The following is a 17,063-nucleotide window of genomic DNA, read 5'->3' on the forward strand; positions in this document are numbered from 1 at the left end:
GCAAGTAATTTTAAGAATTTTCAAGAATATAAGTTAAAAATAATATAAGTGTTTTCACAGAAAAAAGAATATAAAACACATTTTCTAGCAAAGCAAATAACCATACACATAATTAAACATACAATCAACAACATATTTTCTTACTTAGAAAAACTTAAACCATGACACAAGGTGATTATTTGGATATTATTATTACAAAGGACTTAAATATACAAACTTGGTTGTGAAAGATCTGGCTAAGCCAGTTACGTAAAAGTCTATCTGTGATGTTATAGTTTCCAAGAAGTGCCATAAAAGTCAAATAGTTAAACATTTCTCTGTGTTGCTTTTTTTTTTTTTTGTAATTCTAGAAATGTTACATAAAGTGGTTCACCAAATCATGTAGACACATCACATGTACTGGGGTGGGGAGGGCTGAACTGATACGTCCAAGTTTGATAGACTCAGAAATGAATGAGAAGACACAATGGTACTATATTTAAAGCAAATATCAGTATATCATATAAAGAAAGGCATCTTACAATAATGAGTCTGTTTGAACACCACAATTTTCAGTTTGTATTTCTAAAATGGGGGAGGGGATCTATGATATACTGTCAAAAAACAGAGAACTGACATAAAAGCCAAATATAAAGATATAAAAGATAACAGTAACATTCAACCATCCACGGGTAAAAGGCCATCTGGACATAAGTCTGAGACCAGCAAGACACTGTCCACTGCAATTTCTCCAGTCTTGCCCTCGCCACATTCAGCTTCAAAAATAATCTAATAAAGGAGAGGGAATAAAAAATTACTTGCAAATATTTAAATCAATGATAAAGTTCCACTATTTAGTTGCTATTAAACTGAACTCAATTCATATGTCCCTATTCCATAGAAACAGGCTTTGACACTGAATATATGGTAATGTATTTTCCAGATGCCTGGTATCTACACTGAGTGAATTACAATCAGAGAAAACAGGGCTCCTGCAACACTTAAAAGAATCTGGAAAGCCCTGGAAAGCTGAGAAGAGTAAAGTTTAAGAGGAAATTTTGGAATTCCTTCCTATTAAGAAAAAAAAAAAAAAAAGCAAAACTAAAGGAATAATACGATTTTCTTTTCAAAACCCAGGCTAGAAGAAATTTAATTATCGTCATGAACCCTCCTACTCCACTGGTGGGAATGCAAATTGGTACAGCCACTATGGAGATCTGTATGGTAGTTCCTTAAAAAACTAAACACACAGCTACTGTATGATAGGCCAATCCCACTCCTGGGTGCCGAGAAAACTGCAGTTCGAAAAGACAGATGCATCCCAATGTTCATTGCAGAGCTGTTTACAATAGCCAAGTTATGGAAGCAACCTAGATGTCCATCGACAGATGAAGGGAAAAGAAGGTGTGGTATAATGGAATATTCAGTTCAGTCCAGTTCAGTTCAGTCGCTCAGTCGTGTCCGACTCTTTGCGACCCCATGAATAGCAGCACGCCAGGCCTCCCTGCCCATCACCAAATCCCGGAGTTCACTCAAACTCACCTCCATCGACTCTGTGATGCCATCCAGCCATCTCATCCTCTGTCGTCCCCTTCTCCTCCTGCCCCCAATCCCTCCCAGAATCAGAGTCTTTTCCAATGAGTCAACTCTTCACATGAGGTGGCCAAAGTATTGGAGTTTCAGGTTGAGCATCATTCCTTCCAAAGAACACCCAGGACTGATCTCCTTTAGAATAGACTGATTGGATCTCCTTGCAGTCCAAGGGACTCTCAAGAGTCTTCTCCAACACCACAGTTCAAAAGCATCCATTCTTCAGCGCTCAGCTTTTTTCACAGTCCAACTCTCACATCCATACATGACTACTGGAAAAACCATAGCCTTGACTAGAAGGACCTTTGTAGGCAAAGTAATGTCTCTGCTTTTGAATATGCTATCTAGGTTGGACATAACTTTCCTTCCAAGGAGTAAGCGTCCTTTAATTTCATGGCTGCAGTCACCATCTGCAGTGATTTTGGAGCCCCAAAAAACAAAGTCTGACACTGATTCCACTGTTTCCCCATTTATTTCCCATGAAGTGATGGGACCAGATGCCATGATCGTAATTTTCTGAATGTTGAGCTTTAAGCTAACTTTTTCATTCTCCTTTTTCACTTTCATCAAGTGGCTTTTTAGTTCCTCTTCACTTCCTGCCATAAGAGTGGTGTCATCTGCATCTCTGAGGTTATTGATATTTCTCCTGGCAATCTTGATTCCAGCTTGTGCTTCTTCCAGCCCAGCGTTTCTCATGATGTACTCTGCATATAAGTTAAATAAGTAGGGTGACAATATACAGCCTTGATGTACTCCTTTTCCTATTTGGAACCAGTCTGTTGTTCCATGTCCAGTTCTATCTGTTGTTTCCTGACCTGCATATAGGTTCCTCAAGAGGCAGGTCAGGTGGTCTGGTATTCCCATCTCCTTCAGAATTTTCCACAGTTTATTGTGATCCACACAGTCAAAGGCTTTGGCATAGTCAATAAAGCAGAAATAGATGTTTTTCTGGAACTCTCTTGCTTTTTCCATGATCCAGCGGATGTTGGCAATTTGATCTCTGGTTCCTCTGCCTTTTCTAAAACCAGCTTGAACATCAGGAAGTTCACGGTTCACATATTGCTGAAGCCTGGCTTGGTGAATTTTGAGCATTACTTTACTAACCTGTGAGATGAGTGCAATTGTGCAGTAGTTTGAGCATTCTTTGGCATTGCCTTTCTTTGGGATTGGAATGAAAACTGACCTTTTCCAGTCCTGTGGCCACTGCTGAGTTCTCCAAATTTGCTGGCATATTGAGTGCAGCACTTTCACAGCATCATCTTTCAGGATTTGAAATAGCTCCACTGGAATTCCATCACCTCCACTAGCTTTGTTTGTAGTGATGCTTTCTAAGGCCCACTTGACTTCACATTCCAGGATATCTGCCTCTAGGTGAGTGATCACACCATCGTGATTATCTTGGTTGTGAAGATCTTTTTTGTACAGTTCTTCTGTGTATTCTTGCCATCTCTTCTTAATATCTTCTGCTTCTGTTAGGTCCATAACATTTCTGTCCCCTATTGAACCCATCTTTGCATGAAATATTCCCTTGGTATCTCTAATTTTCTTGAAGAGTCTTTCCCAATCTGTTGTTTTTCTGTATTTCTTTGCATTGATCACTGAGAAAGGCTTTCTTATCTCTTCTTGCTCTTCTTTGGAACTCTGCATTCAGATGCTTATATCTTTCCTTGTCTCCTTTGCTTTTCGCTTCTCTTCTTTTCATAGCTATTTGTAAGGCCTCCCCAGACATCCATTTTGCTTTTTTGCATTTCTTTTCTATGGGGATGGTCTTGATCCCTGTATCCAGTACAATGTCACGAACCTCTGTCCATAGTTCATCAGGCACTCTATCTATCAGATATAGTCCCTTAAATCTATTTCTCACTTCCACCGTATAATCATAAGGGATTTGATTTAGGTCATACCTGAATGGTCTAGTAGTTTTCCCTAGAGTCTTCTCTTGTGTTGTTGGAAGAGGGTGTTTGCTATGACCAGTGCGTTCTCTTGGCAAAACTCTATTAGCCTTTGCCCTGCTTCATTCTGTATTCCAAGGCCAAATTTACCTGTTACCCCAGGTGTTTCTTGACTTCCTAATTTTGCATTCCGGTCCCCTGTAATGAAAAGGATATCTTTTGTGGGTGTTAGTTCTAAAAGGTCTTGTAGGTCTTCAAAGAACCGTTCAACTTCAGCTTCTTCAGCGTTACTGGTTGGGGCATAGACTTGCATTACTGTGATATTGAATGGTTTGCCTTGGAAAGAACAGAGATCATTCTGTTGTTTTTTAGATTGCATCCAAGTACTGCATTTCGGACTCTTTTGTTGACCATGATGGCTACTCCATTTCTTCTAAGGGGTTCCTGCCCACAGTAGTAGATATAATGGTCATCTGAGTTAAATTCGCCGATTCCAGTCCATTTTAGTTCTCTGATTTGTAGAATGTCGATGCTCACTCTTGCCATCTCTTATTTGACCACTTCCAATTTGCCTTGATTCATAGAAGGCAATGGCACCCTACTCCAGTACTTTTGCCTGGAAAATCCCATGGATGGAGGAGCCTGGTAGGCTGCAGTCCATGGGGTCACTAAGAGTCGGACACAACTGAGCGACTTCACTTTCACTTTTCACTTTCATGCATTGGAGAAGGAAATGGCAACCCACTCCAGTGTTCTTGCCTGGAGAATCCCAGGGATGGGGGAGCCTGTTGGGCTGCCGTCTATGGGATCGCACAGAGTCGGACACGACTGAAGTGACTTAGTAGTAGTATGGATCTAACATTCCAAGTTCCTATGCAATATTGCTCTTTACAGCATCAGACCTTGCTTCTGTCACCAGTCCATCCACAACTGGGTATTGTTTTTGCCTTGACTCCATCCCTTCATTCTTTCTGGAGTTATTTCTCCACTGATCACCAGTAGCACCTACTGACTGGGAGTTCCTCTTTCAGTATCCAATCATTTTGCTTTTTCATACTGTTCATGAACTCCACGTTCAAGGTCAGGAGGGGCGGTGGTGAGGAGATACCCCTCATCCAAGATAAGGAGCAGTGGCTGCACTTTGCTGGAGCAGCCGTGAAGAGATACCACATGTTCAAGGTAAGAGAATCCCAAGTAAGACAGTAGGTGTTGCAAGAGGGCATCAGAGGGCAGACACACTAAAACCATAATCACAGAAAACTAGTCAATCTAATCACACAGACCACGGCCTTGTCTAACTCAATGAAACTAAGCCATGCTGTGTGGGGCCACCCAAGATGGGTGGGTCATGGTGGAGAGGTCTGACAGTATGTGGTCCATTGGAGAAGGGAATGGCAAACCACTTCAGTATTCTTGCCTTGAGAACCCCATGAACAGTATGAAAAGACAATGGAATATTACTCAGCCATAAAAAAGAATGAAATAATGCCATGTGCAACAATATGGATGGATCTAGTTGGTCCTACTGAATGAAGTAAGACATAGAAAGACAAATGTGATATGATTTATATATGGAATCCAAAAAAATAGTGGTAAAAATAGTACATATAAACTTATTTACAAAACACAGCCACAGACATAGAAAATAAACATGGTTACCAAAGGGGACAAGGGTAGGGAGGGATAAATTGGGAGATTGGGATTAATATATATACACTATAATATATAACCCTGATGGTCTTTTGGTTAGGACATGGAGCTTGCACTGTCAGGGCCCAGGTTCAATCCCTGGACCAGGAACTAACATGGATGGACCTAGAGAATATCACATTAAGTGAAGTAAGTCAGACAAAGAAAGACCAACACCGTATGATACCAGTCATATGTGGAATCTAAAATATGACACAAATGTGGACTTCCCTGGCAGTCTAGTGGTTAACACTCTGCACTCCCAATGCAGGGGGCATGGGTTTGATCCCTAGTCAGGGAACTAAGATCCTACATGTGGCACATTGGGGCCAAAACATAAATAAAATAAAATATGAGACAAGTGAACCTATCTACAAAACAGAAACAGACTCACAGACAGAGAGAACAGACTTGCGGTTACCAAGGTGGGGTGGGGGAGGGGTGGATTGGGAATTTGGGGTTAGGAGAAGGCAGCGGCAACCCACTCCAGTACTCTTGCCTGGAAAATCCCATGGACCGAGGAGCCTGGTAGGCTGCAATCCATGGGGTCTCGAAGAGTCAGACATGACTGAGCGACTTCACTTTCACTTTTCACTTTCACGCATTGGAGAAGGAAATGGCAACCCACTCCAGTGTTCTTGCCTGGAGAATCCCAAGACGAGGGAGCCTGGTGGGCTGCCGTCTGTGGGGTCGCACAGAGTCGGACACGACTGAAGCGATTTAGCAGCAGCAGCAGCAGCAGCAACTGCAGCAGATGCAAACTATTAGGGAATGGATAAACAGCAGGGTCCTACTGTAGGGCACGGGGAACTCTATTCAGTACCTTGTGATAAACCATAATGGAAAAGATTAGGAAGAAGAATTACAGTTAGATCCCCTACATATGAGCTTTCAAGTTTCTAGCTTTCAGAGATGCGAACCTACGTTCCATTCATGTCAGGCGTGAGTGACATTCCAGCTCGTCCTCTGTCTCCTATTGCTGATGATCCTTCAGCTCTACCATCTCCCACCTCCTCTCCCTCCTCCATCGGTAACTCTTCTTGCCTGTCCACTTGAAGCCAGCCCCTGTGTGCCAGCTGTTGTACTGCACTACTGTGCTTTTTGAGGTACTGTACTGTAAGATTTAAAATGTTTTCTTTATTTTCCGTGTTTTTTTTTTATGTATTATTTGTGTGAAAAGTATTATAAACCTATTACAGTACAGTACTATATAGCCAATTGATTTAGATGGGTACCTTGGCTAAATTTGTTGGACTTACAAATGTGTTCTAGGAACAGAACTCATTCATATGCAGGGGACTTACTGTATATAGAGGTAGAACTGAATCACCTGTACAGCAGAAATGAACACAACATTATAAATTAACTATACTTGAATAAAATAAATATTTTGGAAAATGACCTTTTAGTTTCCATTCATTGTGATAAGTGCTGGGCACAAAATCAATGAGCAGGATGTGCTTTTATGTAGTAAGGAATTTAGGGCCTGGTTTGGAAGGAAGTTGGTGGGAGGAGCCTGACACATGAGCAGTTCATTTCCACAGAATATGATATGCCTGCATCTGACAAGTATTATCATTAGTTGTGCTGTTAAATACCTTGCCTATTTCACTCCAGAATATAAGCTCTTAAGTGGAGGGGAAAGTCTTATTCATCTCTGTAGCCCCAAGGCCTAGGTACTTCAGTAAGTGTTTTGCTTTGTTAAATCACTGAAAAAGAATGTAAATAATCTCATTTTATACAGTTTTCCACTTACGCTTTTGGGAGTATCAATTCCGTGATACAGCTGAGTTTTCCCCATCCTCCACAGTTCATCGGTGCTCCAGGTTTTCTCCCAGGCCAGAGCATTGTTCCTATTTTTCACAAACACTCTAAGCTTCCCTACTTTGTTTCCAGCCAGCCGGTAATGAAAGAGCAAACAGAAGTTGCTGTGGGGTTGCAGGTTGGGGAGGAGAAGTTTCAAATGGCTTATGTCCTTCTTCTGACCCGTCAGGGCTGAAACAGCCATATAGTAGCCAACAGCTGGAAGAGAAGAAAAACCCCCAGTTAATGAGGCCATTGCAAAGGGTTGGCTACAGTGAATAAAATAGCTGTTAAAAAATGAACCCTAGGTGCCTACAGGGAAAGCTCAAGTCCTTTTCATTTCAAATATTTAGGAACAAAATTTTCATGCTAACATGAATTTTAGAATCCTAGGGCTGAAATTCTTTGTTCTGTAGAGAAGGAAACTGAGAGTTAGAGAAACTGAGGAATCTGCTCACATTCACAAAGCTTGGTAGTGGTAGGTATGGGGTAAGAATCTAATTTAATGGTCTTTGAGCACTGTAGATAATTTTCAGCTAACAGAAAACAATGGAGTATTACTCAGCCATTAAAAAGAATACATTTGAATCAGTTCTAATGAGGTGGATGAAACTGGAGCCTATTATACAGAGTGAAGTAAGCCAGAAAGAAAAACACCAATACAGTATACTAACACATATATATGGAATTTAGAAAGATGGTAACAATAACCCTGTTTACGAGACAGCAAAAGAGACACTGATGTATAGAACAGTCTTTTGGACTCTGTGGGAGAGGGAGAGGGTGGGATGATTTGGGAGAATGGCATTGAAACATGTATAATATCATATATGAAATGAGTCATCAGTCCAGGTTTGATGCACGATACTGGATGCTTGGGGCTGGTGCACTGGGACGACCCAGAGGGATGGTACAGGGAGGGAGGAGGGAGGAGGGTTCAGGATGGGGAACACGTGTATACCTGTGGAGGATTCATGTTGATGTAGGGCAAAACCAATACAATATTGTAAAGTTAAAAAATAAAATTAAATTAAAAAAAAAGAAACTAATTAAAAAAAAGAAGAAGAAAATTTGTGTTCCAGAACTTTCCACCTGCACTGAGTTGTATATAAGATGGCTAGCTGGTTAGGTGGGTCCACAGTGTGGTATTTAATTCACAACATACATGAATTTGTACTAACGGTATCATGGAGCTGAGCCACCATGTGCAATGTATCACTCCAAGTTCTGTTTGAAGATGGCAGGAACGCAGATCACCTTCTGTTTCTCAGGACCTTTTCCCAAGAATTTTGTAACCAGTGTAGTGGATGTTTGCTCATCTGCAGCCTTCTGGTCGTGGCTTTGATGGACTTGGACAAAAACTCTCTTAGGGTGGGGTTTGAAGAAGTTGACAGAAAGAAGATATTCCTCTAGAAGCCAGGAGAAAGACATGGTGGGTGGGTGGAGTTTTCTGGTAGTCCAACTCCTAGAGACATTCTCAGGGCCCAGATTGACATTGCTCTAGTTTTCATTGGACCCAGAGACTGCCTGGTCTTCTTTCCCAGTTAGTAAGTTTGCCAGATTCAGAGAATAAAAGTGCAGAATGCCCTGTGGAGTTTGCATTTCACATAAACAACATGTCTGAGATATACTAAAAAGCATGTGCTGATTATCTGAAATTGAGGCATCCTACATTTTATCTAGCAGCTCTACTAGCTACAGTCTTTTGTGACCCACTGTGGTAGGTTTCCCTTTTACTCCAGTTCAAGCCCACTTTGATCTGTCCTTGAGATTTCAGCCTTCTAAAAATGCTGATTCATCCCGTGTTGGGTGAACCTCAGGGTTATTTGCAAATCAGGTGTTTGTAAATAGGGAACTTCTATCCTCTCCCTTAATCCCATGTTCTAACAGGAATTTTTGTTAGGAGATACCCAGGTTTCCTGATTGCATGTAAGGGCTTGCAAGGAAGGCTCTCAGGGAGGAATCAGTGTCAAGGAAGGATCTAGAAGGATCTTTTACCTGAGGGCTGGGCATATACCTCTCCAAAGAAACACTTTGATGGGTAAAGAACCAGATTTCCTGAAAGTATAACAGTTATTTCTAATTACAGAGTCAGCTTTAAATGACCAAAATTCTATTTATGCTCCAAATGGGATCTGCCGTCCAAATGCTCTGCCTCAAAGGAAGTTAGAGCCCATCAATAGTAGACAGTGGAAAGTAGGCAACTCAGAGCTTCAGCAGAGAAAAATTCAAGGTTAATTGGAATGAAAGAAATCCTCCAGCGATAGGTGGGCAAGTCCAGTCCAGGAGTTCAGAGTGCTGATCTGCTGCTCATTATGATTTCAGTGCTCTGAGAGGTGACGCTCCTAAAACTCCAGGTTTAGGGAGAGGTCATATTAATATTTCCTTTCCAGATTCCTTTCCCCCTCCTCCTAAACTCAAAAGACAACCACAGAGCACCATAGCTGGTAAACTGGGGAAAAGAAACAACTTCCTTCTACCTTTTCCCAAATACTCTTTATCCTTATACAAAGTCCTACATCTGTGTTTCATGAGCAGGGGAGTGAATACAGAAGAGGTTTGCTGGAGAATCCTTTACGGGGTAGGCGGGTGAGAAATGGACTAAGTCAATCATTTATCAGGGGAGACTTGGGAAGGTCTAAAAGCTTCCAAACGTGACAAACAACCCTGACTTCACAAGCAATGAGAACAATTACCCTTGAATCATTGGATAGCTTTAATTCCAGGACCAGACCACGGGACATGGATCAGTAAAGACTACATACCACTATCTCCGTCCGCAGGATTCCAGTTGAAATCATCTCCTATATCCTGTTTCCAGCCACAGATGCCATGGTCAAAGGTGCAGTCAACTGAGATATTTAAATCTGCTAAGAAAGGGATCATTCAGCATCATTTAGCAGATTAGGAAATGTTTTAACATTGGGAGCTTTGGAAGGCGTGGCCATGTTTGCAGTTGCTGTCAAGAGTTTAGGGAATTTGGGACTAAAAGATGCAAACTATTATCTATAGGATGGGTAAACAACAAAGTCCTACTGCATAGCACAGGGAACTATACTCAATATCCTATGACAAGCCATAATGGGAAAGAATGCAAACATAAATATATACCTATAATGTATAACTGGATCACTCTGCTGTGCAGCAGAAACTAACACAACATTATCAATCAAATATATTTCAATTAAAAACAAGTTTAGCTAAGTATGGCCATCTTGGTATCCATTTTGTTTGGCCCTGCAGTCTGCGAGGGCCTTAAGCTGGCATTAGCCCTCACACAAGTGCAAGCCCTAGATAAGAGCCCACGGAGTCACTCGTAAAAGCGAGTTCCTTGTATGACTTTCCCAACGTCCCCTGTGACTGACACCCTCCCCTGCTTCCCAGGGCCTTGTGTCTGCCTTAGATAAGACCTCCCTGAAGCTTACTAACACCTCAATTGTTTTCATTGGAATCCATCAATGCAACCTTAGCCCAACAAGCCCAAAGCACTACACACACATGGACCCTCAGAGAGGCGTGTGCCCCACGTTCTGCCTGGACTTCCCTCTAGGGCCCCTGGAGGCCATGCCATGTCGTTTCCCATGACCTGGAGTAATAAACTTGTCTATTTAAATTTCTTTTGTGGTCTTTTGTTGAACCATCTGGCACCCAGGGGCTCCATCTAACAAATGTTCATTTAACAAATCCTAACAACTGCGTGGAGTACAGGGTCAGCTAGAACAACCTTTGACCCAGTGCCTCCAGTTACTTTTATGTAGATTGGGGTCAGCAAACTAACATCCTGGCCCACTGCTTGGTCTTGCAAATAAAGTTTTATTGAAACACAGCAAGCCTATTCATTTACATATTGACTGTGGCTGCTTTTGAGCTGCAGTGATAGAGCTGACAGATGCAACAGAGAGTGTATGGTTCACAAAGCCTGAAATATTCAGCCTCTGGCCCTTTACAGAAAAAAGTCCTGACCTCTGATGTAGGTGTCAGAAATTACCACTGGGAAAAAGAGGAAAGACTGAGAGGTTTCTGATTTGTAACGAATACCAGACTCTGGCTTGGAATGGGGGGCTTTTGCAGTTTATACTAAAGAATAAAGGAAGGGCAAAGAAAGGGGAAAAGCTAAAGAGATAAGGGGCAGCAACTGGTTGTTGACGCATTAATGATTTGCAAAGCATTTTCACGTACATTACATCATTTGATGTGGCTGCCACAAAAATTCTACAATCGTGCCCATTTTCAAGAAAGTAAAACTGAGAGTCATAAATGATTTGACCAAGTCCTCCAAACACTGAGGGCTGGAACTAGACCTGACTCCTAAACTAGATTGGAATCCAGGCTGTCCATCTACATATATCTTAAGCCAGTACAAACACACAGCCTCTTTTCTCACTTTCCTTTCTTCTTAACCTGTATTTTCCCCTATTCCAGAAAAGATGTTTCAGTCTAACTTCTAAAATTAAAAGATGCCAGGTAATGCTTGCTTCCATTCTTCAATATTCTTTATGAGTGCTATTACTCCTAAAATATACTCACTCCTAATATATGTTACTCACCTTTGTGTTTCAGATGGGATGATGTAGTTTTTCTTTGGACCAGAACCAGATCAACTTCACTTGCTTCATTCCCCTTAGGAGCTAATAATGAACACTTGATCAGTAAAAAGAAATCCCTAAAGCCCCACATACTAAGAAGGTATGAATCAATGAACAAAGATGGTTTATCATATATGGCTTATCATACATAGCTGGCTATTTATAACCATGGGCTCCACATTCACAGATTCAACCAATGACAGGTTGAAAATATTTTTTTAAAAAATCCAGAAAGTTCCAAAGAGGAAATCTTGAATTTGCCTTGCATACGAGGAAACCATTTACACAGCATTTACATTGTATTAGGTCTTTTAAGTAATCTAGAGACTACTTAAAGTATAGGGGAGGATGTGTTTAGATTATATATGAATACTGCACTGTTTTATATAAACCTTGAGCATCCATGGATTTTTGTGTCTGCGGGGGTTCCTGGGACCAATCCCCCAGGGATACCAAGGGACAGCTGTGTTCTACTTACAGAGTATGTTACAGCAGTGTTTCCCTAACATTTCCAAAGCATTCATATTGGTGCCAGTTTCTGCATCTAGAACATCTTTTTTGAAAGGTGCCCCCAGTGGACCTCATTAGGCATCACCTAACTAACCTAAACACAGCATATTAAAAAGCTGAAACATGACTTTGCTGACAAAGATCCATATGGTCAAAACTATGGTTTTTCCAGTAGTCATATATAGATGTAAGAGTTGGACCATAAAGAAGGCTGAGCACTGAAGAACGGATGCCTTCAAGCTGTGGTTTTGGAGAAGATTCTTGAGAGTCCCTTGGTCTGCAAGATCAAACAAGTCAATCCTAAAGGAAATCAATCCTGAATAGTCGGTGGAAGGATTGATGCTGAAGCTCCAATACTTGGGCCACCTGATGGGAAGAAGTGACTCCTTAGAAAAGACCTGGATGCTGGGAAAGATTGAAGGCAGGAGGAGAAGGGGACAACAGAGGATGAAACGGTTGGATGGTATCACTGAGTCAATGGACATGAGTTTGAGTAAGCTCCAGGAGATGGTGAAGGACAGGCAAGCCTGGCATGCTGCAGGCCATGGGGTCGCAAAGAGTTGGACACTACTGAGCGAGTGAACAACAATAACAACAACAATGGGGCGAGCACAGACAAGGCAAAATAGAGAGGGAGCAACAGATGCCTGGTGAGAATGGAAGGGAAAGTCCCAGGCTGGGTCAACATGGAAATCCCCCTTCAGGGGCCGAGGCTGACGATGGCTCTGCACAGTCACTGGTGACAATGGTGATTCTCTAGCTCATGTAGAAAACTGAAGCTTAAGCTCTATATAGAATGTTCCTCTATTTTACCTTTTAAAATTATAACCACACAACTCTGACATTCTCCTTTCACTGAGTGTGCCTGTAAAAAGTGCCTTCAAGAAGGAAAAAGGTAGAGCTTAGCAGATCTACCTGGGTGGGGGGTGGATCTCTCGGAGATTTAGGGGTGCGCTGCACCCAGAGCTGGGCAACCAGATGACCCAGCTGGCAGGACAAGCAGGCTTCCTTGGTCAGGAGCAGAAGGAGGGGCTGCATCAAATAGGACACCTCCTGGGTAAGTGGAAAGGGCTGACCTGTGCATCCCACAGCAGCAAATGTGATTTTGTATCTGCAGAAGATGTTAGTTTCCAGACCGTATAGAGAACCTTGCTTCTTAAGATTTAAAGCTGACCCCATCTTACATAGGCTTCCCTGGTGGCTCAGACAGTAAAGAATCTGCCTGCAATGTGGGAGACCAGGGTTCGATCCCTGGGTTGGGAAGATTCCCTGGAGTAGGGATTGGCTACTCATTCCATAGGCAGAGGAGCCTGGCGGACTGCAGTCCATGGGGTGGTAAAGAGCTGGACACGACTGAGCGACTAACTGTCACACTTCACTTCACCGTCTTAGTTATGGCATCTTCCTCTTTCCTGTCATTTGCCAGGGAAAACTACAATTCACTTTTCATAAGATGCATAAATTAACAAAAGTCATACTTGATACTCACAGAACACATCTCCATGAAGGCTTTGCTCCTGTTGCACATGGTTCTCATCTCTTTTCTCATCCTCCAGCCTCTCTTTCTTTCTGTTTTCATTCCTCTTCTTTTCTCCGTGAGGGTTCCCATCTCTGGAAATGCTCTCTTCAGAGCTGAAGGGCTCCGAGTCAACCTTTGTGGTGGGCGTCCCTCTGGGTTCTGCGATGTTTTTCATTTTTACCTTCTTTCTCATGCTATTCTTGTGAGCAAGCAACTTCTTAATTCTGTCCTTGATGGTACCAGGTGCTCTGAGGAGTTCTTTCACAGAATTTTCTGGGATAACTGAAACCAACAGTAAAAGAGAAGTTCCACATTGACCAATAATCAGATCTCTCACAAAAACGGAGCATTTAAAAAATGTCAAAGTGCAGTCAATGAATGCTTCCAGAATCAACACATATGAGGCTCAATCATCTGATATTTTAGAAAGAACTGCATTTGCATCTGTTTTAAGTGGTTCCAATGGTTACAGCAGGATCTTAACTACCTTAATCGTTCAAAGACAAACCTTCGTTTTGCTTCATAAACTATGATGATGAAATACCTGCTCCTACTAAGCTGGGTTACAGATCACAATGTGATGAATTTTCCAGAATCCTCTAATATTTCTGCTTTCACACTGGTATTTGTCAAAGCTACTCTTGCCCAGGGAGCCCTGTAATTTGTTTAAATGTGATGTTAAAAAATTATAGCTAGCATTATGTTGAACCATATGTACATTGCCAATAAGGAGCCATTTGTGACCTACAAAAATGGTGACTTTTGATTCAGTGTACACATATCTTTGAATTTCTTCACCTCAACCAACTAGTATCAAAAGCTAAATGATTTTCCTTATTGATTATTTATAGAGAGGCATCTATATTTAGTTTTACATTCATTTCGTATTTCTCACCACTAAATTAAATTCTTTTTTAAAATGCATCTTTGTAATAGACTGACAGACATAGAAAGCAAATATATGATTACTAAAGGGGAAAGGGAAGGAGAGATAAAATAGGAGTTTGGGATTAACAGATACACACTACTACTATATGTAAAATAATCAATAAGGACCCTAGTATATAGCACAAATCCCTGGTCGGGGAACTAAGATTCCCACATGCTATGGAGCAACTAAGCCCACGTGCCACAACTAGAGACTCCGTGTTCTGCAATGAAAGATTCTGTATGCTGCAACTAAGATCTGACACAGCCAAATAAATAAATAAATGACAAGTTGACTTTAAAAAAATGCTAGGATAAAAAGAGGGCATTTATAAGGTTAAAATGGGTGAATACATGTCAATTACTAAGATCAGTGGCCAACATATATTGGGCTTGTGTTTACTATTATTTTTAGAATTCGTCACCAGAATATCGAAAATCTTCTACTAAGTTAAATTCTTTTCCAGATCATACCTCTTCTGCTTGTGTTATTACTGAAGGAAAAAGTATGGGAATGGCCTCGTTGTACTCACACCTATATTCTTGAATATGCTCTGTAAAATGTGAACTTCTAATGATTAAAGCTTATGTTCAATGACTAAAGAAGCTGCTTTCCAATGGGAGCCATGATTGAATTTTGGTAAAGAAGCCACTGTCACTATTACTCCTCCTATGTGTGCATGGTTATAGAGCATTTAATACATTCTGGGTTGGAGTTATGCCCTACACATGGATGCTTATTTATTATGTATGGATTATTTCATGTAATAGCCAAAACAGTATTAAGGGTCAGATACTATTATGAGCTTCCCAGGAGACATAAAAGACACAAGTTCAATCCCTGGGCTGGGAAGATCCCCTGGAGAAGAGCATGACAACCCACTCCAGTTGCCTGGAGAATCCCATGGACAGAAGAGCCTGGCAGGCTATAGTCCATAGTGTTGCAAAGAGTCTGATATGACTGAAGCAACTTAGCATGCACGCACACACTATTTTGAAGAGAGAAACTGAGATCCTGAAAGGTTAGTTTGCTCTCAGACCATAGGCAGTAGGCTAGGGAGCCAGGAATCAAGCCAAGGCAATTTGATTCCAGAAGCCATGCTCTTGGTAACTAAATGACACAGTGTCCTTTCTTAAATTGACTGTTACTAACCAAGTTTGGTAGTACTAGAGTTTTGATTTCCTTAGAATGACGTATAGCTGCTGTCAAACTAAGACCACATTATCTAATGGTGCATTATTAATACCCACATATTCCCTGGTGGCTCAGATGGTAAAGAATCTGCCTGCAATGCAGGAGACCCGGGTTTGATCCCTGGGTTGGGAAGATCCCCTAGAGAAGAGAATGGCTACCCACTCCAGTATTCTTGTCTGGAGAATTCCATGGACACAGGAGCCTGGTGGGCTACCATCCATGGGGTTGCAAAGAGTCAGATATGACTGAGAGACTAATACAAACACACACGTATAAGAGCAGTAAAAGAATACACACATCCACATTTAGGTTGCATTGTTCTTTGGATACAGATGGTGCATAAGGATAATTGACTAACTCCTCTTCTGTACTGCCATCTAAGGTCTGGACTTTTTCAAAAACAATACACTCATAATAAAAGCTACTTTATTATTATATACAAGCAGTTCACACAGATACAAATGTATTTTACAACACAGCATTTTATAATGCTGAACACTAATTAGATGTGATTCTCTCATTTTTCTATGACTTTTCTTTGCACGTAAGGGTGGATTTTGGTCATCCTTTAAGCAATGTTTGTTAAGACGTTAAGATCAATTTTCAAAAGAGACATGGCTGTTTATTTTACAGAGAATCAATCAAAGCAGAATGGAAAGGACTGGGCAAATAACATAGTGAGTGACCCGAAGATAGTTTTCTTCTGTAAATAAACATTTTGGCAAAAGACTAGAGAAATGATTCTGCTGCAGAATGGACAGCAACAAAATTAATGATTTTTCAGATATCAAACAGAACATTGTGATAAGTTTGAGGTTTTGAAGAATCAAGAAAAATTTGTTTTAAACTGCTCCCCTAAATAAGCTTAGAGTTGGATGACCAAAGAAAAGAAAAGTTTTCTTAGCATAAGAAATGTTTAGGTTGACCAAAATAACAAACAGCTCATTAACAAACAGCTCATGCAACTCTATGTCAAAAAAAACAAAAACAAAAACAAGCCAATCAGAAAAATGGACATTTCTTAAAAGAAGACATGCAGATGGCCAAAAACCACATGAGAAGATGCTCAACATCACTAATTATCAGAGAAATGCAATCAAAACTACAACGAGGTATCACCTCATATCAGTCAGAATGTCCATCATCAAAAAGTCCACAAACAGTAAATGCTGGAGAGGGTGTGGAGGGAAGGGAAGCCTCCTATACTGTTGGTGGCAATGTAAATTGATACACCACTGTGGAGAACAGTATGGAGAGTACTTTAAGAACTACAAACAGAACTACCATATGATCCTGCAATCCCACTCCTGAGCATGTATCCAGAGAAAACTGTAATTCAAAAATATACATGCACTGCTAAGCTCATAGCACTA

The 17,063-nt window shown here is 41.1% G+C and overlaps 1 protein-coding gene across 1 annotated transcript in view; it reads right to left on the reverse strand.

Annotated features, from left to right (window-relative positions):
• Window positions 1-140: 140 nt before the first annotated feature.
• EGFL6 (EGF like domain multiple 6) overlaps window positions 141-17,063 on the reverse strand; it is a 41,785-nt gene continuing 24,862 nt past the window's right edge. The window contains 5 exon segments of the mRNA XM_061408847.1: window positions 141-768; window positions 6,907-7,172; window positions 9,719-9,823; window positions 11,501-11,581; window positions 13,539-13,850. Of these exon segments, the coding sequence (XP_061264831.1) occupies window positions 658-768; window positions 6,907-7,172; window positions 9,719-9,823; window positions 11,501-11,581; window positions 13,539-13,850 (875 nt within the window). The 3' untranslated portion in view covers window positions 141-657.

This window comes from Bos javanicus, chromosome X (assembly GCF_032452875.1).
Source record: "Bos javanicus breed banteng chromosome X, ARS-OSU_banteng_1.0, whole genome shotgun sequence".
In the NCBI taxonomy this organism is placed as follows: Eukaryota; Metazoa; Chordata; class Mammalia; order Artiodactyla; family Bovidae; genus Bos; species Bos javanicus.